The following is a 27,716-nucleotide window of genomic DNA, read 5'->3' as shown; positions in this document are numbered from 1 at the left end:
GAGTAGCCTCAAATGTAAGATCTTCTTACAAAAGAGCTACATGTATTTAAAAAACACTGATTCTTGCTTTTTACTGAAAACTTGGATAATCTTTAACAAACAATCATAAGTCTTATACTGGTGGTGGTGAGGTGTTTGGTAGCTTGGCTATGCTACAACCAAAATGGTATAAAATCTAGGTAAAATATACACCAACATGTACACATGTAAACAAAGTAATATTAAGCTTCTAATATCAAAATTATCCAAACATATACGTAATTAATAGAGTATACCTGTTTAGTTTACTGTTGAAAAGCAACAGCCCCCCCACCCACCTCCCCCAAGCTCTTATTTACATGAACCAGATATACACTAAATTGCATATGTGGTTAACATTTCATCAATACAATCCAAAAATATATGTATAACCAGAGGCATTATATGCACTCTGACATCCATGTATATAGGCACACCCATGTACACAATCAACATACAGTATAACTTTAATAATCACAATGTCTTCCGCATAAAACATGCACAGTGAAAAACCTAGTGAAATTTGATTTTAATAGAGACAATTCTGCGGAGCATGTATATGAACACAGGTTCAAACAGTGGGGAAAGTTTCAGAGAGACTCCAGCACAAATGTGCACAATGGCATGTACTTGTAAAATTTTGTCAACATAGTACTTGTGTATACAAAACCACAGAGTGCACATTTTGTGAGACATTTTGTCCTCATGGTCATGATAACTACATACATGTATATCATCTCGATGACAAAACCCATAACCACTGCATGACCATCCACATACATGTATATAATCTCGATGACAAAACTCATAACCACTGCATGACCATCCACACACATGTATATAATCTAGATGACAAAACTCATAACCACTGCATGACCATCCACACACATGTATATAATCTAGATGACAAAACTCATAACCACTGCATGACCATCCACATACATGTATATAATCTAGATGACAAACCTCATAACCACTGCATGACCATCCACATACATGTATGTGATATAGATGACAAACCTCATAACCACTGCGTGACCATGTATTTACATGCACATTAGTTATGCGAGATAAACCACTGGAAGCTTTGTTTACACATGCAGGTTCATGAAGAGATGGCTACAAGACTGCCAAAGTGCAAACCACAAGCATTCAACCAGTGCACCTATATTTATCAACAAAACTTTCCAACTGGAATATCAGAGAATCTGCATGTAGCTGCTGAGTCTGGCTTATATAAGCCTTATCAGTCAGCCTATCCCAGCACTTTGAAAAAGAGACAATGATAGACCAAATATATGTACACGAAGACGCATTGGTAAAGCATTTCTCCCAAAATTTAAAACACATTCCTGTTTACTTTAGTGGTATTCAATAACCAGGATATCTCAATTTAAAACAAGTGAAAATGAGAGAAATTTAAAGCACCACCATATTATGTAATCAATTTTAATAACTTGCTGGCAATCTGTTTCTAAAATCCAAAGTAAGTAAGGCTCTATTATTTGTTGTCTTTTTCTCTAAGTACTAGCCTGGTTTATATTCTGAGGGAAAATGCCATTAAAGCCATGACACATTTCTGTCAATATACATGTATGCGCATGTACTTGTACATAGTCTCCAGTTCATGCGCACAATGCTGTAAGTATATTGCACATTAAGACTACACTACTAAATACAAGTATATCCACAACACTGTACAAAAATACAAATATGAGTCCCACCTTAAGTTTGGCGTCAGCATCTAATACAACGTATAAAACATGAAGTCACACCAGACAGACAAACAAATACATAAATGTACAGTTCAAATAACAAACACATACAAAACTTCTGCATGCCTGTCTTAACACCTAAAAAATGGGAATGATACAGTTGATACTTATAAAACATAGCTCATTTCATATCTATACAATTCCTTTGGTATATCATTAAAAAGCTTTGGTGAACCACTGATGTGAACAAACAAACAAGTCTGTCTGAGGCAGTCTGCCTATAAATATATATATATAAATAGCACATCTAAAGATGCAGACATGCTGTTAGCCTCTCTTGAAAGCTTCTGTTACACGCATCAACAGGTACTGCTTATCCTTTCCTTCCTGAAATGTATGGGCGAAAACAAACACCTTTTTAGCAAAGAATAAATATGCTGAGAAAAGCATACTATGAAATCTAGGTGATCGAAAGAACAGCTTTATAGCAAAGACAGATGTTAAAGCAAAGTTCCCACTTAATATTCAAATGTTCAGATAATGAGAAAATTAGCTCCTGAAATACTTCAGAGAATAGAACAGTTGTAACATATTCAGGAATCATTCTTTGTATAACTCACCATCGCTAACTGAGTCTTGAGCAGTTCTCCCATCTTCTTGTAACCCTGGCCCACAGCCCAGAAGTAGTACATCAAGAGGCTGCCAAAAAAACAGAACAATTCATGACATGTCAGCTAAGTGAATACTGTATATTGTGCAATGCTACCTCTTCTCAACCTCACTCAGGAATATACAAACATTTCACAGCAATGGTTAATGCACTACCACCACCACAAAAAACACATTTAACTAAAAGTGAGATGTCAAATTCAACACCCTTAGTCAAGTTTCAATCCATAAAAACACAAAAGTGTATGTTTTCCAATCTGACCATATGCCTCACACTCACGAATAGTCAGAATGGCCGAACAATTTGACAGTCAACATTCTGCTAGTTTTAATTTTCATATGATAATGTTCTGTCAGTATTCTATAATAATTTTCACACAATAATGTTCTGTTGGTACACTATGGCACTTCGTCTATAAGTAGACACTTCCACAAGTCACAAGTGCACAAGTACATTGTCTAATTACATGAGCATTTATTTACTTTTCTGATAGGAGTTTCAGGCTGTACTCAAGAATATTTCACTCATATGATGGCAGCAAGCATTATGGTGGGCATTGTCAGAGGTTGCTGGCACACATTCGCGTGTACGACCAGAGAGGAAGCCAGTATGAGCTGTTATACAAGTACATGGCGCCTGACACTTACGTGGTATGAGCTGTTATACAAGTGCCTGGCACCTGACACTTACAGAGTATGAGCTGTTATACAAGTACATGGTACCTGACACTTACCCAGTATGAGATGTTATACTAGAGCATGGCACCTGACACTCACCCAGTATGAGATGTTATACTACTACATAGCACCTGACACTTACCCAGTATGAGCTGTTATACAAGTACATGGCACCTGACACTTACCCAGTATGAGCTGTTATACAAGAGCATGGCACCTGACACTTACCCAGTATGAGATGTTATACAACTACATAACACCTGACACTTACCCAGTATGAGATGTTATACAAGTGCATAGCGCCTGACACTTACCCAGTATGAGCTGTTATACAAGTACACAGCGCCTGACACTTACCCAGTATGAGCTGTCATACAAGAGCATGGCGCCTGACACTTACCCAGTATGAGCTGTTATACAAGAGCATGGCACCTGACACTTACCCGGTATGAGATGTTATACAAGAGCATGGCACCTGACACTTTCCCAGTATGAGCTGTTATACAAGTACATGGCACCTGACACTTACCAAAGTAAGATGATGGCTGGGACATAGAAAGCCACAGAGCCAAAGAAATAGAAGAAATCTCTGGTTGTGTCTGAGAAGGTCTGGATGAGGTTGGTGAGTGAATGGAACATGTAATACTCTGGCTCACTGTACACCCGGAAAGGGCCACAACTCTGAGACGGAGGGATTCTGAAACAATAACGACTAGCTACAATATATGGTGAGTATAGTACCAGTCATTTGCCAAAGAATTTATGCGGACTAATGTAATATCACAGTTGTGTACACTGCACTACAGGTTTGACATGTATCAAGGGGTAATGGCCCATCCATGAAATCAATCCAGTTTAATGCATGAAAGCGTCTACATGTAAATACCTAGGCATAGACAAGCACTATGGAAGACAGAAGAGGCCACCTGACTTTTATTTATTTATTTATACTCAAGAATATTTCATGCAGTCAGCATTATGGTGGGTGAAAACCGGGCAGAGCTCGGGGTAAACCCACGACCATCCACAGGTTGCTGAAAGACCTTCCTACTTACGGCCGAATAAGTAGCCAGTATGAGCTGGACTTGAACATAGCCTAGCCTACAAGAACAGACAAGTTTGCTTACCTGCCCTCAATGCACCCTATAGGAATAGATTAGCTGGCTTACCTGCCCACAATGTACCCTATAGGAATAGAGGCCATGATAAATGAGATGAGGAGAACTGTCATAAAGAAGGAGTTGGAGCGTGAAGTGTGGAATGGTTTCTCCGGGGGGTCACAGTTCTGAAGCAAGGTCAACTGTAAGATAAGAATGTATGGGGACAATTATTAAAGGCATCCCTATAGTCTGTATGTACATGTACAGAGATTTTATCATCTTACACAACCCATCAAACTGAAGCCTGTGGAAAAAATGAAATTTTCTCAAGTACAATATTAAACACAAATGAAGTAAATTAAGAAACATGTTCATATATACACAAAAACATTGTGGGAAGATAAAGACAGACTTATGATTAACCTAGTTCTTGTATGAAAGGCACCCTTTACCCGATACCACCATAACAACCAGTAATGTATGATGCATGAAGTAACAAAGGGTATGCTTCACTGAAAGGACCAGACCACCTTAACTAAAGTATCATCTATAGGGCCACTTCAGGCACATTCCAAGAGACGGTTTTCATCATTTTTTTCACAGTGAATAAAATGCTAAATAGCGCTGGGCTTCTATGGTGAACATTTGGGCTGTATTGAAGAGGCTGAAACAGTAATGTCACAAAAAAAGATTGTCAGAAGTCTGTATAAAGTCATATGTATTTCATCCCATCCCTTTTTGGTGATGTATAGTTTACTTAAAGGTGAACAGCTCTTTGTATGTATGCTATTTCTATGCATGAAAAATGTACAATTCTCAAAAATAAGAGCAGAAACAAAAAATTTCTGTCTGTACCTTCTCCACTCACCTTCTTTACATAGAAGAAAATAAAGCACTTGAGCATGGAAATGAATGGGATAAGGGGACTGAAGAAAGCGCCAAGCCTGAAAATGGAAATGGCAAAATTAATATGTCCTAAAATACATGTGTTGCCCTCGGAACATGATCAATCTGTGTCACCACAAGTTCACAACATTACCCTGTCCTAAATTACACGTGTCGCCCTCGGAACATGATCAATCTGTGTCACCACAAGTTCACAACATTACCCTGTCCTAAATTACACGTGTCGCCCTCGGAACATGATCAATCTGTGTCACCACAAGTTCACAACATTACCCTGTCCTAAATTACACGTGTCGCCCTCGGAACATGATCAATCTGTGTCACCACAAGTTCACAACATTACCCTGTCCTAAATTACACGTGTCGCCCTCGGAACATGATCAATCTGTGTCACCACAAGTTCACAACATTACCCTGTCCTAAATTACACGTGTCGCCCTCGGAACATGATCAATCTGTGTCACCACAAGTTCACAACATTACCCTGTCCTAAATTACACGTGTCGCCCTCGGAACATGATCAATCTGTGTCACCACAAGTTCACAACATTACCATGTCCTAAATTACACGCCCTCGGAACATGATCAATCTGTGTCACCAGAAGTTGACAACACACCATGTTTTTCATTTCTAAACTTATACACGTATATACTTATATTTAACTAAACGTTCATGACCTGTTAAGTTTGTGTTTGGAAACTGGCTGTCTTATTTTATGAAAATATAACTCACACGAGTGCACTTCTGATATTTTTACTACACCACATTAAATACGGATCATAAAGCAATACATACCAGCAGAGAGTCTGACAGTAAACAATATCCAGCACATTTTGAGGTATGTCAAACTGCTGCTTTCCCAGCCAGCTGATCAGGCGAAATTTAGAATGGAACTTGCGATGCAATAGCCTGAAAATATATGCACATGTATTCATAAAGATCAACTGAAAAGACAGACCAAATTGACAATGATAACTGATAAACACTACACTGTTCTAATCTTTCAATTTCTTATTTATTTATTTATTTGATTTGTGTTTTACGCCGTACTCAACAATATTTCATTTATATGACGGCGGCCAGCATTATTTTAGGAGGTAACCGGGCAGAGCCCGGGGGAAACCCACGACCATCCGCAGGTTGCTGAAAGACCTTCCCACGGCCAGCCGGAGAGGAAACCAGCATGAGCTGGACTTGAACTCACAGCGACCGCATTGGTGTGAGGCTCCTGGGTTATTACGCTGCGCCAGTGCGCTAACCAACTGAGCCACAGAGGCCCCTTCAATTTCTTAAATAGCTGTCTACAGTTTATGAGCCTACTAGATGACACTGGTCACCCTAACACAGTAAACTGACATCATGGTGTACAGCAATCAAGACATACAATAAAAAAAAAAAAAAATTAAAAAAAAACAAAATATTTAACGTCTTGTTTACTGTACTTTCTGACAATTAATTCAATTTTTAGATGTCTGAAGTTAAATTTTTAACTTACTTTCTCGGGAACTCCACAAAAAATGTAACCAGCAGCACGACAATGAGATCCAGGAGAACCAGTTTGTATAGCTGTTGTCCCACGTATGTCTCCCAACACTGCCAATGCAGACCAAGGAGCAGACTTTTTATCATTCAGCACATACATGGACATAATATGTCATACAGGGTTTGTACACTTCAAAGATTTTCCAGACCACATGGAATAAATATTCAAAACCTACACATGCTTAAAACAATGTTAAATGACCTTAATTAGTTGAACTCTCAGTCTATCACACACACAGGAAAATGTACTAAGAAATTACAAAGATTCTGGAAAACAAATTTCTCACAGAGAAACTTATGCTACTATATAAAGTAATGTTAAGGTGTTTTGACTGTCCATTAGTGTATATCCAGATGTGACAACCTTACCCTGACCTGGTTGAAGTTTTTGTTCCCACACTCACTGGATGAAGAAGTAATATTTAAATCAACCTGAGGTTCAGCCTGACTTGAGTTGTCTCCTCCTATTGCCTCTAAAGCTGCGGTTGTTCCCTGTCTGACCTTGTCCCTGAGGCTAGTTGTGGCCACAACCTGATCGTACAGCGAGATCATCAAAATCAGAACCGAGGCCAGACGTAACAGCACTGTCCTGTCAAGAGAATATTGTACCAAAAATAACAAAACATTTCTTTTTATGCCACAGTGACATACTTGAAAATCTTATCACAAACCTTACAATCAGACTCAACACCTGAAAAATCCAATTTTCAATCCTCTCTATCCAATTTTAGATCATCCATATATCAGACCCTTCATTCAAAATATTGGTAATAACAAAAATTAACAGTGTAAAGAAATACTCAGAAACAAATTCTTTATATGTATAGATTATACTTATAATGTAATTTCCAAAATTTGCCTTTCAACTAATGATATCGATGTTACATGTATTTTATTACAAATATTTTAATATTCATTTAATCATTTGGATTTTTATATGATTATAAAATATTATACTATATATTGAGTAGAAAACAATTAATATGCTACAGTTAAGCCTGTACACCATAAGAAAGTATACATAGATATTTTCACAACTGCAATTCTACAATAGTAAAGACAAAGCAGATGAACTATACAGGGAACATCAGAAATGGTTAAACCTAGCCAGGGTGATCTTTATCTCAAAGCCTGGGGAGTAGCCTTCGGGCCTGACAAGGATGCCAAAGAAGACCGGTACAATGATGTTCAGGATGGTGATGGTGATGGATGGTAAGAACTGAACCAGAAGTTTCAGTATCTGCTCTGTGATTGCATCATTCTTCTGAAGCTGTGGGCAGAAAACTGTTACTTACAGTACATACTGTGTGGGCAAAACTACATCATATCACTGAAGTTGGTTACATAATCACAGTTTCTGTTGTTACAGTTACACTGATTTTGGTTTACACAGTTAAAACAAAAATGTATCTGTAATTTTGTTTCAATATGCTGATTTTCACTATATACCAGGTGAACAACACTTAACAGAAAATGCAAAAGCACCCTGGTACTTGTAGCTTTCTGTTATATAACTGAGTCTGAAAATGTTACCAAACATGTTGAAACCTCGAGCCACTTTCACCCGATTTTTGTAAGTAAAATTTCTTTTGTTAATGACAGTACGATTTATGAGAAAGGTTGATGACTTAGAAAGTTTCATAAAAGTGCCTTCTGTTTCATCACTGCATTACAGTAGACAAACATGATAGGAACTATGATGGCATATGTTATAGGACTTTTATGGACTGTACCATGAGGGACCAATCATTGGTCAGGTAAATCAGGGCTAAAGCTGCTCCTAACACAGACACCACACAGATGTTGATAAAGATGCGGATCACATAGAGCTTGATCCAGTCTCGTTTCCTACGGGCAGCTCTTTCTCTCTCCATTTGCTGCTCAAACAGGTCTGCCTGAATGTGACAACCAGCAAGACAATGTCAACAAGGCAAAACACACAGTCAAGAGGAGAAACACCACATCTAGGAGAATACAAAGTAGCGACCAAATCACAACATGTGATACTGTTATGTTGTGACAGAGTTACTCCCCTTTAATGTCACTTAAGAGCAGGCTCCAAAAGGTTTTTGGCCCATACAGGCAATGAAAAGGTCATGGACTATACACCGTTCCACTAGCACCAATCTATCACAAATGTCGATTCAATCAGGTTTTATTGGAAAGAAGGCATATTTAAGCTGTTTGCTAAAGAGGAATAATCGTATGATGATGAAATGGATATGTCTGGAAAACTGTTGATTCTGCCTGGAATTGAAGCCATGTGCAAAGTAAATTTGACAATGGCTGAGTGGGTTTAGGTGGTACCATATCTCTGGTGACACCTTTACCAATGTTTTGTAATCCTAATCAAACATCATCTGAGTTATACTTAAATTCTGAACTGTATAAGCTGTTATATCTAAATGTCTTCTCACGATTAGTCTGGTACACTCTCCGTAATACCTGTTCATGACACTTCGGAGATAACCCATTGCACATCACCAGAAGCATATTTTTACAAGCACAGAAAAGTATGTACTAGTATGTACAAGTCATCTGGATTACATCTATCAGGCTTCTTGGAAAAAACTTATTTACCACGTTTACCGAGATCAGGCAGAGAAGGAGCACAGAATGACACACCCACCTCCAGCTCTTTCCTCAGGTTGCGATGTTTCAACATGGCCTTGGAGCCATCCGTAATACAGAAGTCCCAGCCCGTCAGTACCTTGTTACAGTATTTGGTGGACGAGGTCTCCTGACTCAGCACACCTTCCTTCAGACCAGCCGCTGAGCTGAATTGGAGATCAGTTTGATATCACAATTCAGAAATAAGTTTTTTCTACAAATGATCAGCCCTTAATTATCTTAGGAAGAAATTAATATATAATGTATACATCCCATGTGCAGATAAATCTGTTTTCTTTAGTGCAAATGTGTTACAGATAAACGTTTAATGGATGCTGCATGTACAAATGTACAAGAATAAAAATAATTCACATTTTACCAACACAGAAAAATATGAATAAAATCTGGAAAAAATTGTTCAATTTTTAAATTTCTTTATTTCTCACACATACGTCAATGTTTCACATAATTTTCTGAACTCTTCCCTAGCCAGCTAATTCACTTACTGTCTGATAATAAGGATGAAGCTGACGATAAAGTAGACTCCTGTAGCCAGGAGGTAAGCCAGAGACATGTTATACACCATGGACCATGGGTCTTGCACCAAGTGTGCGGGGTCAAAACCAGCCAACGTCTTGTTAAAATAATTTCCATAGAACAGGACTGTATTTTCCATAAAACCCTGAAAATAACAAACCATGCACTCACTGATGTTCATATGAATTTGAATTTCCAGACTACATTCTATAACTCCTATGGATGGAAGAAAGATGTGTTATAAAATAAGTAATAACTACCAGTCAAATCTTAGAACAGTTTGTCTTGCCACAGTATTTCTCTGACAAGCCAATAAGTAAAGCTCTGCAGCCACCATGCAAGCACACACCATGACACACGTTTAGATAATCGTAGGCATGTATCCTGCAGACTTTCACACTTCCAGTTCGATTAATTTGTGATGCAGGAGCATTCACCATTACTTCAGTCATATCATGACAATTATTAGTACTACAACTATTAGTAGCAGGGAGACAAATGTTATTTATGTTGTAGACCTTTAAACTCCGGTTTCTCCTGCTTTCACTGCTTTGGTGGGTTAAATGGGAAGCCCCTTGCTGTCCACCAGTATGTTGTGCACATTTCTATATCACATGTGGGAATTTTTGCCAGCAACTTGCCTAAGGTCTTGGTGGTTTACAACAGTTTCCTCCACCTATAAACTGCCCATGTGTAAGTGAAAACTTCTTAGGTCTTGCTTTAAGCAACAATCATATAAATGAATAAAAAAACATGGAAAATCATTCATTTAATTTCTTCTCAATTTTCAATGGCTGCTTACCGTGCCTTGAAGAAAGTCCAGTACATAGTCAGTAGCATTATGCTTGGAGACCGTATCATTCAAGTAGTTCAAGTACTTCTCTGAACATTTTACTGACTGGTTCAAAAACACATCATCTGTGACAGCAATGGCATCTGCATACTCTTGGAAGGTCTGGTTGGGCTGCAGTACCAGGTAAGGCAGTGTGATAACCAGGAAAAGCAGCATGCCAATAAACAGGTTCAGAAACATCAGCCATCTCACAAAGGTGAAATATGACAGGATGGCTGATCCAAAATGACCTGTATGGTAAAATAAAGGTCAAACTATCTGTATTGAAGATGATACAAGTTACATCGTTAATTCCAAGACAATAATGATTTTGTGATAGTGTATATACCACTTACAGGTGAAAACTATTCACTGGTGTCTGAAACAATACATGAGAGGTACATATACCTCCACAGATCTCAACTCAGCCATTGTAAATAGCTTTCTGTCAATTTCACAAAAATCAAATAGATAGAAAATCAAACAAATTCCTTGTCAATAACAAATATAAAAGCAACTGCACTAAAACATGCACATACCTTCAATGACTTTCAATGATTTTGCCCAGAATTCTAATCGTCCTGCTACCTCTTTGGCTTGTAAACGCAGTTTATAGAATGACTGCAAAAAGAGTTACAACATATACATGTAGGTCTATAGGCGATTATTATACATGTATACATGACACCCGCAATCACAGTATTGTGGCACCAGGCCAAAGAGTACTGGCCTATCCCCTTATGATCAGTGCTATACTAGTATATTCACCTGCAGAAGTACCATGGAAGTCATGTTGACACTTATTACCTGTGATGCCGGATATAAGGAAAAATATGCGGACAACTATAAACATATTACTGGCCCAAATGGTGTTAACAAGTACATGTAGTTGTCAGGGTTATATCATATTATATTTCTGTTTTGCTTTTATTACAAGCTTTATTTCATTTGTGCTTTCCTCTGTATACTCAAGAATATTTCCCGTATTAAACTAGTGAGGGTCAAGTATACAGCCTAATGGAATCCTAAAGCTAGAAGTCCAAAGCCATTTACAGGATCCTATAGATCATCAAAGGTAAATGTGGAGCCCAGCAAGAATGCTTCAGGCCAGGGAGGACATCTTTACTGTGTTATAATTGTGAATGTAGCCTAAGCAGTTATCAGCTCACCTTTCTCTTGAGGGTGTACAATCCTGTGCCAGACTTATTCTGATGGGACATCACCCGATCTCTGTAAATAAACAGAAACCAAAATCTGAAATTGCTGGTGTGGAACAGTTTCCTGTTGAGGATATGAATAGGCCAGGAAATTGTAACACATGACATACCAAGGACTACTGAAGAAAAATGCATAGAAATCCATGGAGGAATCTCTGAGCCTCTGGACATTCCTTGTCAAGGTTGTCATAAGCCTAGCTAAAGTTACCACTGGCCTAATACACTCCAGAAGTATACATTATCATGGCAATTAGGGCTGGGGTAATTTGACCTATACTTGTTTGCAAGTTGTTCTTTTTTTTTAGCATTTTTCAAGGTATTATTCTGTGCTGACTGATAAAATTATTATTATTTTTTTTTTTTGTAAAGGCCTGACACTGGTCAATCCACACAAAGTAGTTTTGTCTCCACTCCACTTAAACATGAGCATAAATTCCACTGAAAGTTGCTCTTTCACATGCGCAAAAGGTTGAGGAACGTATGATGGTGAGATTTGACTGGTCATGAAGCAAGATTTATTTGATTGGTGTTTTACACCATACTCGAGAATACATGTTTTGCACTTATACGACAGCAGCCAGTGTTATGGTGGGAGGAAGCAGGGCAGAGCAAGGGGAACACCCACAACCATCTGCAGGTTGCTCATGAAGCAAGAAATTAAAGTCAAAAATGTCAAAAATGGATTGTACTGCAACATCTACAATGTAACAGCGTATCAGTGTCTACTGAAATGTCTTTGTACTATCTGTAATGTCATAATGAGGAGCTGGGAAAGGAACATTTGACGTCCATTAAATGACTTCAAGGTCAAGGTCTCTGACTGGTCTCCATAGTTCTTTGGGCAAGTACTGAGATAAGCCCTTGCAACCAATGAATATAAACGCATGAAACCTATGAAAGGTGTTATTTCATTCAGTGTCATAAATCACAACAGCTAGGTGTGAACCTTGGCCATATCCCAGTCTCCTGTGTACAGTGTAATGTACAATTAGGGCCTACCTATAAACTTAAGTGCACAAAATATTATATAATTTTACTTGTTTGATTGTTGTTTGATGCTATACTCAAGAATTTTCACCTACATGTACATAATGGTAGCCAGTTTTATGGACAGAAGAAACTGGAGTGACTGGAGTAAACCAGTGATCTTTGTTGAGTTACTGGCTAACTTTCCCACACTTGACCTACATACATGGTGTGAGACAAGTCATCTTCAATGAACTAAGAACTATGTAAATGGCAACAAAGTATATTGTCACCTAGAACATATGAAGACACACAGAGCAGGAATCCACAAATTCCTTGTCCAAGGTGATGACTGAACCCATACCTCGTATATCCTAGAGATTAACACAAAGCAGATCTTCTACAGTAATTGTGAGATGTACTAGTGTATAACACAACACCTTCTGATCATATCTGTGTAATCTGTTGGAGTTAGAGGCTGATTATTATCTGCCTCACGACTCTCCTTTATCCGCTGGCTCAAGTTCTGTCTTCGTCCAATCGTGCCTCGGCTGGGCAGCCCCTGCTTTGCCAATATCTGGCGCGATTCCTTCACCGACTCCCACAATTCACCCGCAGACCTCTTCCTAAACCTGTAACGTAGGTCAGAATTAACGTAGCCATCTTTCGGCACATGGTTCTCTTCTGTCGGGTCTAAGGTCACCACAGACTCCCCATCACCATAGTCTGCTGTCGGATCTTGCTGCTGTTTCCGAACATCAACATCATTCCTGTACTGGTCAGCACGACTGTTGATTTGTTCACCTGCATTGTCATACACATCGTCCTGATACGCGTTAACTCCACCACCGGTGTACATACCAACATACATATCAGCGCGAGTGCTTTCAAAAGGTCCAAGACTCCCACCTCTTTGGTGCTGGTAGTGAGGCTGGATATCTAGTTCATCTCTCTGGAACGCAGCATTACTGTAACTGTAACCAGGGTTATATGCACCTCTAACTTCCTCAGGGTATCTTTCTTCACCATGAGGAGGTACCACTGGGGGATGGTAGCGATACATACTGCTAGAAGGATGTGTGGTATACATTGTGTTTGACATAGGGCTATCTTGTAATAACAGGTCTCTAACAGAAAACAGAAAAGTCTAATGATTGTTGATATTCAGGAGCACCAGAGCTTCAACACTATCCACTGCATGTGCACAGGTGTGTATGACATACACACAGTTACTGTCTGGGTTGTGTTGTACACACCACAGACAACACCTGTCGCACTCACTGTTCCAGTCAAAATGATATCAGCCCAATGGTCCTGGCTTCTGTGTTGATATTTCTCTGTATACACCAGTTATCTATGTCCCAATCATGTGATGTCAACTGTGAAAAACTTCAATTTTCAATGGTCAAAACAACCGGGTAGCACAAGACACTTTTATGACTGTCCGATCACTGACTGGTCTTCACAAACTGCAGGGTGTTGGCAAAGTGTCCCAGGACTATAGCCACACCTACAGGTAGATGGCCTTGTACCTACTTATCCTTCCCAGGTAATGTACACCACACATCTCTGCCTTTCAGTTCAGTAGAGTAATAGCTAGGGCATTTGTTGTCAGAGTGTGCTGGGACAATCAATGATGGTGCACCAGTCAAGAATACATGTTATCTGAGATAAGGCAACATGTTCTCAACACCTGAGTGGACCTAAATATGGGTGAATTCAATCAGGCTTTACTCGGTCCTCAGTGGGATGCCACTAAAACTGAGCACTATCCTCAGCTTGTGCCACGGGTGAGGGTTCCACTGGGGTATTTCCCTCAATATTCAGAAACACAGCAGGGCCCCTATCCCCAAACCTTAGATAACAGGTTGGGCTGGTTTGAGGAAATCAGTGACATGGAACAATTTGGTATAAACCCGCCTGTCACAATTCTAACACTTCAACCACAAATCTATACATGTCTGGCTGAATGGGGTACAAAAGAATTGATTATGAAAAGTGAACTTTTCATGAAAGTTTCCTTTGCTCAAAAAAAAAACATGTTTTTTTTTTTTTTTTTTTTTCAGTTTTCAGAAGGGTGAAAAGATCTGGTCTAGTTTTGGATAAGCTGTAGACTTAGCTCTTGAGACAACAGGTGTAGATAACGAGTAAAAGGTACTTCCTAGTTCTCATTTATTCACCCCTCTCACACACAGCAACTATCAGGTAAATGTACCCCTTGAACTACTAGTAGACACCACATGTACATGTAGGTTAACTCCTGTGTCAGGTCAACCCTTCAGATACCAGTAGTCTAGATAAACATACAAGGTACCACAAATCAATTACAAAAGCTTCTGATTTAAGTTTGGATTTATCCAGACACAGCTGTAGCAGTAATACCTGCTCAGGTGGAAGTGTTTCATGGTTAATCCCCGTCTTTTTCACCTGGGATATCTGACTAATCTTGACCAGCACAAAGTTACTAAGCTAACCATGCACCACCCTTTCTGAAGGCACCCTCATAAAATTTCCTTTTCTTGCTTGAATCAAGATCTTAGTTATACTTTTATAAATACTGATTTGTCATGCACAACCAATGACAGTACCTTTCTAAAAACTTTCAAGTTTTTATTAACCGGTACTGATCAATAACAATTCATTATTTTCACAAAGTCCACATGATGATGATACACCTTGTGAAAACATGTTGCAAAAATACTTTTGTAAATAGCACTAACACATCTTAATGGGCTCCTCACATGAATTTAACATAGGATTCTTAAATGTGTATTAGAAGAGAAATGAATGAAGGTGATGATTATAACAAGAACAAGGAAACATATCACTGACAACATCATCCACATCGTGAACCCTTTAAATCTATCTAGTGCTCAGTAACAGGCTGGCTTAAATGCACATCATGGAAGGTTTAGTCTACTCACTGTTTCCATAGCACATTACAGTGTGTTAATGTATATGAAATCTTGAAAACAAATACACATACGCTTCTACTTTGTCAGATCGCACATTCATTTATACTGGTGTAGTTTACAGGTTTACTAACAGCACTGATAAGGTGAATGTACATTGTGTACTGTTGAGTCAAGCTTTCTGACTCAGACATACAGTATTTATGACATGCTGTATTTATGACAAACCTGCTCTTTTCACCTGTCAAGTTTAGGACTTTAGTCACAGCCACTACAGCACAACTGAACAGTAACCATAAAAAGGTCATCATCTGCTTTACACTATTGCTCCCATTTTGAGTTAACAAGAACACTAATCTGGCCTATATGAAATTCTTCCTTCAAGGTTTCTTTTACTGAAAAGCTACTTTTGACTGTAGACAAATACCAATATTTCTGACACTTGTTTAAAAAAATCTGACCACAAAAACTCTTATTCTTTGTTGTCCTTGATCAATTTTGGCGCTACAAGTAAATGTCAAAACAGTACCGGTAAAATTCAAAATACTGTATACAAGTACATATATGTCAATGCTGATTCCCAGAATCTGAACAAGTAACCCAGCTGAATATAAAGGTATAGTTAAATGAACATGCATGAGACCTGCCAACGTACCAGCAGCAGTCTTAGTAAACAGTACTTTTCACATAATGTAGGTCTCACATGTTTAGGTCAACTACACTTCAATCTGCAGATAATCGGATTTTATTAAGTTGTGTTTGTTTTTTCTTGTCCATGTACACCCAGTCACGCAGTCAGGTTACCTGCCATAGTTTCAGTGGCCAGCCAAACGGATGTCACAATGACACTTGGCCAACCAGATCAATGGGTCACAAGAACATTTGAGAATGCTACTGATCTGTCTCTAAATACCTGATCATGACACTAGTCACGAAGTGTCCACAACATCCTGTTTGAACATGTGATTTTCAGTTTGAATAGTGCATACACTGAGTCATGTTAGGTTATAAATCTGAATCTTGTTTATATTGGCTATATTATTTCATTTGTTTATTTGACTGGTGTTTCATGCCATGCTCAAGAATTTTTCACCATACGCAGCCCATGTCGCAGGCTGATCGTAAATTTTCAATTTCAAGTCGATCAAATTGAATTTCAACAAAAAGAGTCTATGCCGTAGATTGATCGTAAATTTTCAATTTAAGCCAATTATACGGAATTTTCCCCAAATAGCTGACTTGAGCGCAGAAAATGTAAATCTCACTATCATAACATTTTCTGTTTAACACAATAATTAATTATTTTAGTAGTTCCAATTCTGCCTGATTTACAAAAGTTAACATATCCACCAAAATTTATGAGCATTGCCTTATATGGATGTAGAAATCTGCTTGACAAAAGTTCATGCAAAATGGAAACTTACTTTTTATTCATTCTCAAATATTTACATATTTATGCCGACAACTTTCACAGTTACCTTTTACAGTTCTAGTCATGTCACAATAAATTCTCGGGTATTGCCTTTTTAAATGATGGCAATCTGGTTTAAAACCAAAGTACCCAAAATATACAATCAGAGGTATAGGGGGCCTCAATGTCTGAGGGGTTAATGTGCCAGCACAGCACAATGACTAAGGAACTTTTCACCAATGCAATCAATACAAGTTCAAATCCAGCTTGTACACGTAAAGGACAGCTAGCAAACCTGTTGCTGATTCAGGTGTACCATGCCATAATTTTCTACTCACCGGTATTTCCTCTTGACTGTCAGGTTTGTTGCCATGTGGGTGGGGTGAGATGTACCATATTGTCTACACTTACCTGTACTTCTATCAGGTTTGTAGCCATGTAAGTCAATGTAGGTGGAATGAGATGTGGAGCGGGAATGTGAGATGTTCCACGTCCTAAGCCTGTACTCACCAGTACTCAGGTTTGTGGCCATGCAAGTCATGGTGGGTGGGGTGAGACACACCATAACATCCTAAGCTTTTACTCACCAGTACCTCCTCTTGACTGTCAGGTTTGTGGCCATGCAAGTCATGGTGGGTGGGGTGAGACGCACCATAACGTCCTTAGCTTTTACTCACCGGTACTTCCTCTTGACTGTCAGGTTTGTGGCCATGTAAGTCATGGTGGGTGGCTTGAGATGCACCATAACGTCCTAAGCTTTTACTCACCAGGACTTCCTCTTGACTGTCAGGTTTGTGGCCATGTAAGTCATGGTGGGTGGTGTGAGACGCACCATAGCGTCCTAAGCTTTTACTCTCCAGTACTTCCTCATGACTGTCAGGTTTGTGGCCATGTAAGTCATGGTGGGTGGTGTGAGACGCACCATAACGCCCTAAGCTTTTACTCACCGGTACTTCCTCTTGACTGTCAGGTTTGTGGCCATGTAAGTCATGGTGGGTGGCGTGAGATGCACCATAATGTCTTAAGCTTTTACTCACCGGTACTTCCTCTTGACTGTCAGGTTTGTGGCCATGTAAGTCATGGTGGGTGGTGTGAGATGCACCATAATGTCTTAAGCTGTTACTCACCGGTACTTCCTCATGACTGTCAGGTTTGTGGCCATGTAAGTCATGGTGGGTGGTGTGAGACGCACCATAATGTCCTAAGCTTTTACTCACCGGTACTTCCTCTTGACTGTCAGGTTTGTGGCCATGTAAGTCATGGTGGGTGGCGTGAGATGCACCATAATGTCTTAAGCTTTCACTCACCGGTACTTCCTCTTGACTGTCAGGTTTGTGGCCATGTAAGTCATGGTGGGTGGTGTGAGACGCACCATAACGCCCTAAGCTTTTACTCACCGGTACTTCCTCTTGACTGTCAGGTTTGTGGCCATGTAAGTCATGGTGGGTGGCGTGAGATGCACCATAATGTCTTAAGCTTTTACTCACCGGTACTTCCTCTTGACTGTCAGGTTTGTGGCCATGTAAGTCATGGTGGGTGGTGTGAGATGCACCATAATGTCTTAAGCTTTTACTCACCAGTACTTCCTCTTGACTGTCAGGTTTGTGGCCATGTAAGTCATGGTGGGTGGTGTGAGACGCACCATAACGCCCTAAGCTTTTACTCACCGGTACTTCCTCTTGACTGTCAGGTTTGTGGCCATGTACTTGACTGTTTTCCTCCTTTTCCACAGCTCCTCATCATTCATCTCATCCAGAGCTTCTTCATCTACACTGTCAACCTCAGACGCGCTTCCATCCACAGCGTCTTGTGACATGGATACGGGCGTCTGGCTGGGCAAAAGGAAGGTGTGACGCCTCCGTACTCTTGTGCCTGCTCTGTTGCGTGGCATGTCAAAGGTGGAGCTGTAGCGTAGTGACTTGCTACGCCCCATAGTGCTTGGCTCCGAGGAGCGGGCCACATGGCTGGGCAGTTGGGATATGATGATGGCATCAGGATGACGAGTGAACACCATATCATCTGAAACACAAAGAAAGACAGAAATTTATAAAGTAAATGTATTTCATTGTGCAGTCGCTCAAATTCAAATTCACTCCTGCTGGCTTCCTCTCCGGCCGTATGTGGGAAGGTCTGGCAGTAGCCTGTGGATGGTCGTGATGTATTCCCCTGGGCTCAGCCCGGTTTCCTCCCACCATAATGCTAGTTGCTGCCATATAAGTGAAATAATGTTGAGCACGGTGTAAAAAACCAATTAAATAAAAAAATAAATAAATATTGTGCTTTATGTCATACTCAAGAATATTTCAAATATACAACAGTGCCCAAGCATTAATGTTGGAGGAAACTGGGCAGAGCCTAGGGCAACCCCATAATCATTCACAGGTTGCTGTGAAATAAAGGTAAGATGTCATGTCTTACTGGCTATATGTATTACGATGAACTTATCTTTTGATATAATATTTTTTCTGCCATGATCAAGATTATTTCATTGCTTTCACTCAAACTGCATTCCATAGATCCACTGCACCTTATCACGTACTTAAGGAATCATCCAGTTCTTAGTTTTACTGTTATTTGGGATTTACCTTGGTTGATCTGATATTTCGAAAGTGTTTTAGTAAAACAGTACCAGCATCTTTTAGATCTCCTTCCTGGTTATAGCACAGACTCTAGTAAGGAAATTTGGCTGCACACAAAACCGGCTAGGAGGATTTTTAAACTTTGCATTCAAACTATCGTTTCAGTTTCTCTATTTTTGACAGATAAAAATCACAAATAAAGATTATATATTGTTTCCTTCATGTTATTACTGAACTGTCTATCTAATTAAAGATATTAAACATTACTAGCTGTGGCTTACTTAGAATATCCTCTACTTTCCTTAAATAGTACACAACATACAAAGTAAAGGTGATATCATAAGTGAAAGAGACTTGTTGCAGTAAATTTCCTTCACAAAAAAGAGTCTCAGTCCTGAGTTAAGACTTTTCAGAACTGGCAAACTTTGCTTTCTTCTCATTAAATGTTGAGTTGAGATTATACATGCTTTCAAAGTCCAAGTTCTTTCTTTCACTTAAATCATGTCTTAACTTTACTATCTACATATGTAAACTTTTCCGGCTAACATTCACACAGGTGAATCTACATGAGTGTATATGTGTATATATACATATGTGTATCTATATATTTTAAATTTTTTTCTTCCCACTCACATTCACAGTGGTAGATGTATGTGCATCATGTTATATGATCGTGTAAATGTAAAAAAAAAAAAATACTATAAAGAGAAAGTAACAAATACATGTGTACTTTCAGGAGAGATACATGCAAATGTAAATGAATGTTGGTACTGAAGGCCTATTACCAGGCAAAGAACTGAAGACATGTTACCAGGCATAGAACTGAAGACCTGTTACAAGGCATGAAGATATAATTGTATGATCAATTCCACACATAATCAACACTACAACTGACCTATTTAAGATTATTCTGTATGATGATTTGACAAACATGTGTTACAGAGTGATCCCCCTTAGACAAGCAGAATTACATGAACAGAATTCTTATTTCATGAACTCTTTCCTCTGACACATATGTGGTATGTGTACATAAGTTTTTAAGCCAGTCATGTGATTTCTTATTGTACAGGTGATATGAATTCAGCAAGGTTAATTAGAAACCTTGCTTGTACAATGTCTCAGATATACATGTACTTTAAGTCACCAGACGTAAAACTGTACTCAAGCATTTGAGGAGTGCACAGGATTCCACAACCAAAAGCACCAGTTAGAAACTAATTAATTTAATTATTTAATTTCTGCACTTAAGACAGGTTCAAAACATAATGCATATATAAAGGCTGTAGATACACAGAAAGTGGATCTGAACCTGCAACCAGTTACCTTATAAATCAAAAGCTAGAATGCTTGAGATTACTGCTATAATATTGTAGATCTGATATACAAGGTGATACAAGTGGAGGTTATTATGGTAGTATAACATACATATGTATGTGTAATGTCGATTCAGGACATTTCCCTCTGGGCTTTTTTCTCCATCAGACGCTCCCCCCTAGGACATTTTCTCAACCAGACACCCTTCCCTAAGACATTTTCTCCATCAGGCACTCCCCCTAGGACATTTTCTCCACTATAGAGCCTTCCCTAGGACATTTTCTCCATCAGGCACTCCCCTAAGACATTTTCTCCATCAGAAAGCCTCCCCAGGACATTTTCTACAAAAGACAGCCCCCCCCCCCCCCCGCCGGCCATTTTCTCCATCAGACATCCTGCCCTAGGACATTTTCTCCACCAGACAGCCTTCCCTAGGACATTTTCTCAATCAACCGCTCCTCCTAGGACATTATCTCCAAAAGACAGCCCCCCCCACCCTGGACATTTTCTCCACCAGACACCCTCCCCTAAGACATTTTCTCCATCAGGCACTCCCCCAGGACATTTTCTCCACCAGAGAGCCTCCCCTAAGACATTTTCTCCACCAGAGCGCCTCCTCAAGGACATTTTCTCCACCGGACAACTCCCCCTAAGACATTTTCTCCATCAGGCAGCCCCCCTAGGACATTTTCTCCACCAGAGAGCCTTCCCTAGGACATTTTCACCATCAGTCACTCCCCCAGGACATTTTCTCCACCAGAGAGCCTTCCCTCGGACATTTTCACCATCAGGCACTCCCCCAGGACATTTTCTCCACCAGAGAGCCTCCCCTAAGACATTTTCTCCACCAGAGCGCCTCCTCAAGGACATTTTCTCCACCGGACAATTCCCCCTAAGACATTTTTTCAATCAAGCACTCCTTCTAGGACATTATCTCCAAAAGACAGCCCCCCCCCCCACCCCCCACCCCCACACACATTTTCTCCACCAGACACCCTCCCCTAAGACATTTTCTCCATCAGGCACTCCCCCCGGACATTTTCTCCACCAGCGAGCCTCCCCGGGACATTTTCTCCACCAGATAGCCTCCCCTAGAACATTTTCTCCACCAGACAGCCTCCCCTAGGATATTTTCTCCTTCAGGCACTCCCCCTAGGACATTTTCTCCACCAGAGAACCTTCCCTAGGACATTTTCACCATCAGGCACTCCCCCCTAGGACATTTTCTTCACCAGACACCTCCGGGACATTTTCTCCATCAGACCCCCCTCCCCCCAAGTTATTTTCACCACCAGACACCCAACTAGGACATTTTCTCCACCAGACAGTTCCCCCTGAGAGCAATTCTCCCTGTGGATATTTCCCCCACTGGCATTTCCTCCACCAGACATTTCCTCATACTAACACTTCTACTGATTGACATTTATAAAGACTGTAAACAGACAGAAGGTGAATTTGAACCTGTAACCAGTTACCTTATAAAATAAAAACCGGAATGCTTGAGATTACTGCTATAATATTGTTGATCTGATATACATACATATGTATCTATAATTTCGATTCAGGACACTTCCCCCTCGGACGTTTTCTCCCCCCCCCCCCCCCCCCCCCTCCACCAGACAGTTCCCACTAGAACGTTTTCTTCACTAGACACTCCCTTTAGGGCATTTTCTCCTCCAGACAACCCCCAGGACATTTTCTGAATCAGACGCCCTCCCTCTCCCAGGACATTTTCTCCACCAGACACTCCCCTAGGTCATTTCCTCCACCAGACAGTTCCTCCCCAAACATGTTCTTCACATGGCATTTCACCATATGACATTTTCTCCACCAGAAAATTCCCCCCAGTAGCAATTCCCCCATGGATATTTCTCCCTATGGATATTTCCCACTATATGACAGTGGTCAACATTATGGTGGCATCCTGCATGTGGTACATGTACAGTGGTAAAATGCATGAAATTAGAACCAAAAATATAGGTTCATTTCCTGGTTATATACACTGCAGGGAATTGTGAGATATCCTGGTGGGAAATCTCTACTAGGGGAAATTTGCATCCAAATGGTCCAATATATAAACAGAAAACTGAAATCTCATGACTTCACTCTGATCTCAGCAAAACGGTGTCTTAATACTATCCATGCAACAAACACAGTGAGTAGACATTCATCATTAGGATATCCCATGTATTTTTAACGTGGACAGATAGAAAATATAGACTGATTGTATATGTCACTACATGCAGCATGTTCATGTATAGCTACATACATGAACATGTAGTTTATGGAGTGCAGGCAGAGGAAACAGTCTAAATGACTAATGTGCTAAACATCTGTGGATGCTTCTTGTACATGCCACCCCTATCCGTCAGGTGGAAAACAAAGAGGCCTCAAATAAACCCTTCCCTTTTTCTGATCCTTTTTTACACACAGAGCTACAACGTACATGCATGCATGTTTATTTAGCATCTGGGTCTACACACTGGAAGAACTACATCAAAAATTGCAGAACTGAACTTCTGCCTGTATAACCAGTTAAACAACAATCAAATAAAATAAATCTACATGTACAACTGGCAACTACAAATGTCCAGGACATGAAAATTTATATGTACACACCAGACTTTGCACCTATATATACACTTAAGCATGAAAACACAAACGACGAAACTGCAATACACATAGGGGTATATACAAGGCACAAGTAGTATCACTTTGAAAAACAAATGGCTCAGTCTGACTCAATATTTTGTAATAGGATATGGATACAGATGAATAAAACAGCCGTATGGCAGCCAGATGTTATCTAAACAATGCTGTTTAGCATATCCTATATTGATTTAACACTTTGTATGCATTCTGTGGCTTTGTCTCCATACCAGTATATATCTGTATTGTTCATCATGAGTTCTCCTGATGATGGCAAACAAAATGAAGAGATATTGAGTTACAGTGTACTTTTGTTTTTTCAGAGTTACACTACTTGTGTATCACACAAAACTATTCAGTGGAACACAAGTTTCAGGCTACATGTATATATACTCCCCACTAAATATTATTTCCAATAACACCTACCCTATATTCAGATCTGAAATATAACTCTGCCATAGCAATATGAAGAAAAGTGTGATATATTCATATGTGGTTATGGATTCATGGAAACAGAATGTGGATTTGGTGCTTTGAGACCTTTACCCATAAATTACATAGATTTAGAAATGGACAAGGCATGTTTTGGCACATTTCAGTATTTACACTAGACTTGTACCACCAGTAAATTAGGCAGATGTTAGCTCTTGGGACATATTAAAACCAGCTGCTGGTTCCCTAAACAGTCAAAATTACACTGTGTTAATAATCCTGACTAGATTGACCTCCATAAACTATAACTGGGTATGAAAGCATATTGTCATTACATATCATATCGATATTATTCTGCAGTCCTATGCAGCCCTGGAGAAAGATAAACACCTAGAACTCACTAAACTTGCGAAATAATGATAGCTCATACAGCCAATGCAAACAAGAAAATAGATACTACATGTACAATGACACATGACAAATAAATGTACATTTATATGTTAAGTGTCCTTGAAAACTGAAAGTCAAAATGGTCTGCAAATTATGCATTGTGAGGACATCTAGTTGTTGTCTGCGACAGTTTGCAGAACCTCCATGGACATCATGCACCTGCACACTGTAACACTACAGATGCACAAATCTGCAATTTGCTGGGAGTGAATGATTATAATGGCAATTGAATGATGGGAATGAATATCAACATAAACTTAAATCATAGTTTAAACACGCCTGTTAGATCAGCAAACATACACTACATTATAAAATTATAACTGATTTGATGAATACACATGCTGAGGCAAGTATATGTGTGGTATTACGCCTGGAAATCTGACTATGTTCTGAGCAACAGATGAAAAATCCTTCCTTTTCCATTAACAAGTACACTGATGAAAAATCTATAAGAAATACTGTCACCATATTTGTTTTACTGTATTCTTTGATGTGACTGACTATACGTGAAGTTTTGTAATCCAAAAGACGAAGAATTTCATCCCTGTGTACTGATTATAACTGACTGTTGTTTTGACACATCAGAAAGGAAAACTTAACATAGCATTTAATCTTCTTACACCACGGTATTTCGCACCATTTTGATAACTTTCATTCTTTTCTTAAACAATTCATCCTGTAGTCCATCTATATAAAACGAAACCTGTACACGTGTGTATGAAAGTATTAGAAATAACTTGTATGTGCAGTTTCATGCATTGTAATATCATCAAGCTCAGCATGGACAATACAAGGACTACCATGTGCATGGAGGAAAAGTCAGGAGAGACTTATACTCTCCATCGTGGAATACTAAATACAGCTGGGAACCCCGGTGCAGAGCCATCATACATGTAGGTGCAGTTCATACCAGCCAGAGAGGAATGTGTGGAAGTCCAAACCATTGTCAGCTGATAAACACATGCTCAATACCCAGGATCTACAAGTAGTTTCTGCGTTAGCTGCAGCCCTTAGGCTAGAAGGGTTTAGTGTTTGTGTGCAGGATATCACTGCTTAATACCTGCATGTCATACTTTTTGGCTTACTGATACCCACCAATGTCTTACAATTTACATATACATGTACTACAGGCAATGTATGCAGGCTTACAACTTATTACTTATGGTACTATATTATATGTACATGTACCTGTGGGCCTACATGTATGCAAAATATAGATGAATCTTTATGAGTTCACAAAAACAAAATGTACAAATGACATACCTGTGGGAAGTAAACAATTATTACCCATTGTCAATATCATGAGCCTAAGTACTGCCGCCACCCCCTCACACACCCAGTGACATACATACACCTTTTTTTTTTTTTTGACAATCAGACAATTTTCATAAGTAAACCTCTTTACAATTTAGATTTAGTGAATGAGTGCTTGGGGTTTAACGTCATACTTAACAATTTTTCAGTCATATAAAGACAAAGGAGTCCTTAGAGTGCATGTATGTGTAATTTGTCCCTCCTTGTTGCAGGACAGATTTCCATCGATCTTTTATCTAGTACTGCTTCACTGAGACGACTTACATGGTCGTTGCACTTCCCCTTAATGCTGAATGCCAAGTGAGGAAGCTACAGCTTCCTCTTTTAAGGTCTTGGGTGTGACCCGATCTAGGATTGACTCCGGATCTTTCACCCCTGATTTCTTTACCCTTTAAATTAGATACTTAGACTACCCCTCCCCCCCCCCTTTGAAAAGCCTTTCACCGTCTCATGTGTTTGAGTAAATAATTACATTCCCACGCGGGGATCATCATACTATCATCAGGCACACGTTCAGGGCCATATTCCTGATAAAACCTCTCCGCATGTAACTATCCTTTGACCCCGTCAATGATAACGTTTTTGATTAGTTTTGATCGAACTTGCCAGTAAAGTTTAGACTCACGGCGACTGGGCTCTGCGCAATCCGCGCCTCCATGATAAACTGACTGTGCCAACCTATCCCTGTTTGAACTGGCCATTTCGCCAGAACCCCGCAGAAGTCTCGCCCGCTCTTCCTCTGCCGCAGAGTTCACAGAATGGGCATGCATTGCTCATTCAATATGTATCACGCAGTTCAAAAATGTCAGTGTGTTCACATTGTTCTTATAATGGCAAGTCAGCCCTCCCAATGTCAAAAACAAATATGGCGGTAACAAACGTCACAGCATGACGTCGGACGGGGGTTTCCCTTCAGCTTGACTGCGATCCACAGAAGTTGAACAGGTCACTCTGGCACGCGGTAGGCATATATTGAGCGGCCTGACCAGCATGTCTAACAATTGAGATGATTAAGATATCTAATGAAGTGACTAATATACTTATGATGTGAAATGATATGGTCAAATAATGCAGTAGCTGCGACAGTTCAAAGTTTCTGACAGTGCAGAAAAAGGTGGTAAAAAATCAACCCTGCATCGCTGTCATATTATAGCGGTCAATAATGCAATACAGCCAAATTACGCACAAATATTCTTGAGTACGGCGTAAAACACCAATCAAATAAATAAATAAAATACACCTACATATACATGTATACGACCCCCAAACTTATATAGAAAGCATAACATTGCTTACCTGTGTGAAGGCCTGTGGGCCTAAGTTTTCTTCTCAAAACGGATCGATATGGTATCTATAAATTATCGTTCTCCTCTCCTATATCCAGCCATACGTAACAGTATACATGTAGGTAAAAGAAATTAACCCCAGACACCAAGCTGACTTATTTGAATACTTACTATACAGGCTACATTTACACGCACATAGATATAGGCCTATCACAAAATGTACATGTATTTGTGTATACAAAGAGATCATAGTGTATACTCTTACAGTTTCGAAACGGATGAGTGATTTTTGTGATTTCCAGATATAGACATCTCTGCATTATAAGTGCTGATTGTAACGTCGATCTATACGTACTGAACATATTAACGTTGTCATCTGACTTTTTCAGACAGACTCTATTGTTTGCGTTTACATTTTCTGGTACATGCCCACATCTGTTAAAAGTGATATCTGATGACCTTGTTCACCTGCTTCAGCTTCCCTTCGAGTCCACTATCATGTGATTGTTGCTTAACATCATCAGCCTTTTCTCAAGAATTTCTTTAATTATCAATTATTCAATTTTCGATGGTGGTCA

At 39.5% G+C, this 27,716-nt stretch overlaps 1 protein-coding gene across 4 annotated transcripts; it reads right to left on the bottom strand.

Annotated features, from left to right (window-relative positions):
- Positions 1–330: 330 nt before the first annotated feature.
- Positions 331–27,219, bottom strand: LOC135474054 (transmembrane channel-like protein 7). Of its 4 annotated transcripts, none has more exons than XM_064754064.1 (17): positions 27,149–27,219; positions 18,782–19,133; positions 11,778–11,838; positions 11,148–11,229; positions 10,579–10,859; positions 9,746–9,921; positions 9,259–9,406; positions 8,363–8,524; positions 7,733–7,899; positions 6,999–7,218; positions 6,583–6,680; positions 5,883–5,996; positions 5,049–5,124; positions 4,250–4,380; positions 3,610–3,777; positions 2,354–2,432; positions 331–2,120 (listed from the first exon to the last, which is right to left on the bottom strand). In XM_064754064.1, the coding sequence occupies exons 2-17, from the start codon at positions 19,126–19,128 to the stop codon at positions 2,061–2,063; spliced, it is 2,370 nt and encodes a 789-aa protein (XP_064610134.1). In that variant the 5' UTR covers positions 19,129–19,133; positions 27,149–27,219; the 3' UTR covers positions 331–2,060. The 4 variants fall into 4 exon arrangements, with proteins under 4 accessions (XP_064610134.1, XP_064610128.1, XP_064610143.1 ...); XM_064754058.1 differs by lacking the exon at positions 27,149–27,219 and adding an exon at positions 26,478–26,677; XM_064754073.1 differs by lacking the exons at positions 18,782–19,133; positions 27,149–27,219 and adding an exon at positions 17,792–17,817.
- Between the last annotated feature and the right edge of the window lie 497 nt (positions 27,220–27,716).

The sequence above is a fragment of the Liolophura sinensis genome, chromosome 1, assembly GCF_032854445.1.
Source record: "Liolophura sinensis isolate JHLJ2023 chromosome 1, CUHK_Ljap_v2, whole genome shotgun sequence".
In the NCBI taxonomy this organism is placed as follows: domain Eukaryota; kingdom Metazoa; phylum Mollusca; class Polyplacophora; order Chitonida; family Chitonidae; genus Liolophura; species Liolophura sinensis.
Note: the sequence above shows the minus strand (reverse complement) of the source record. Positions and strands in the feature narration are given on the sequence as shown.

Coding starts and splice junctions, on each gene's coding strand:
- LOC135474054 (XM_064754048.1), bottom strand. CDS start 13,893: ATGTCAAACACAATGTATACCACACATCCTTCTAGCAGTATGTATCGC. Junction 11,230..11,777: donor TGTACACCCTCAAGAGAAAG/GTGAGCTGATAA, acceptor CTCTTTTTGCAG/TCATTCTATAAACTGCGTTT. Junction 5,997..6,582: donor TTTGTGGAGTTCCCGAGAAA/GTAAGTTAAAAA, acceptor ATATATTTTCAG/GCTATTGCATCGCAAGTTCC.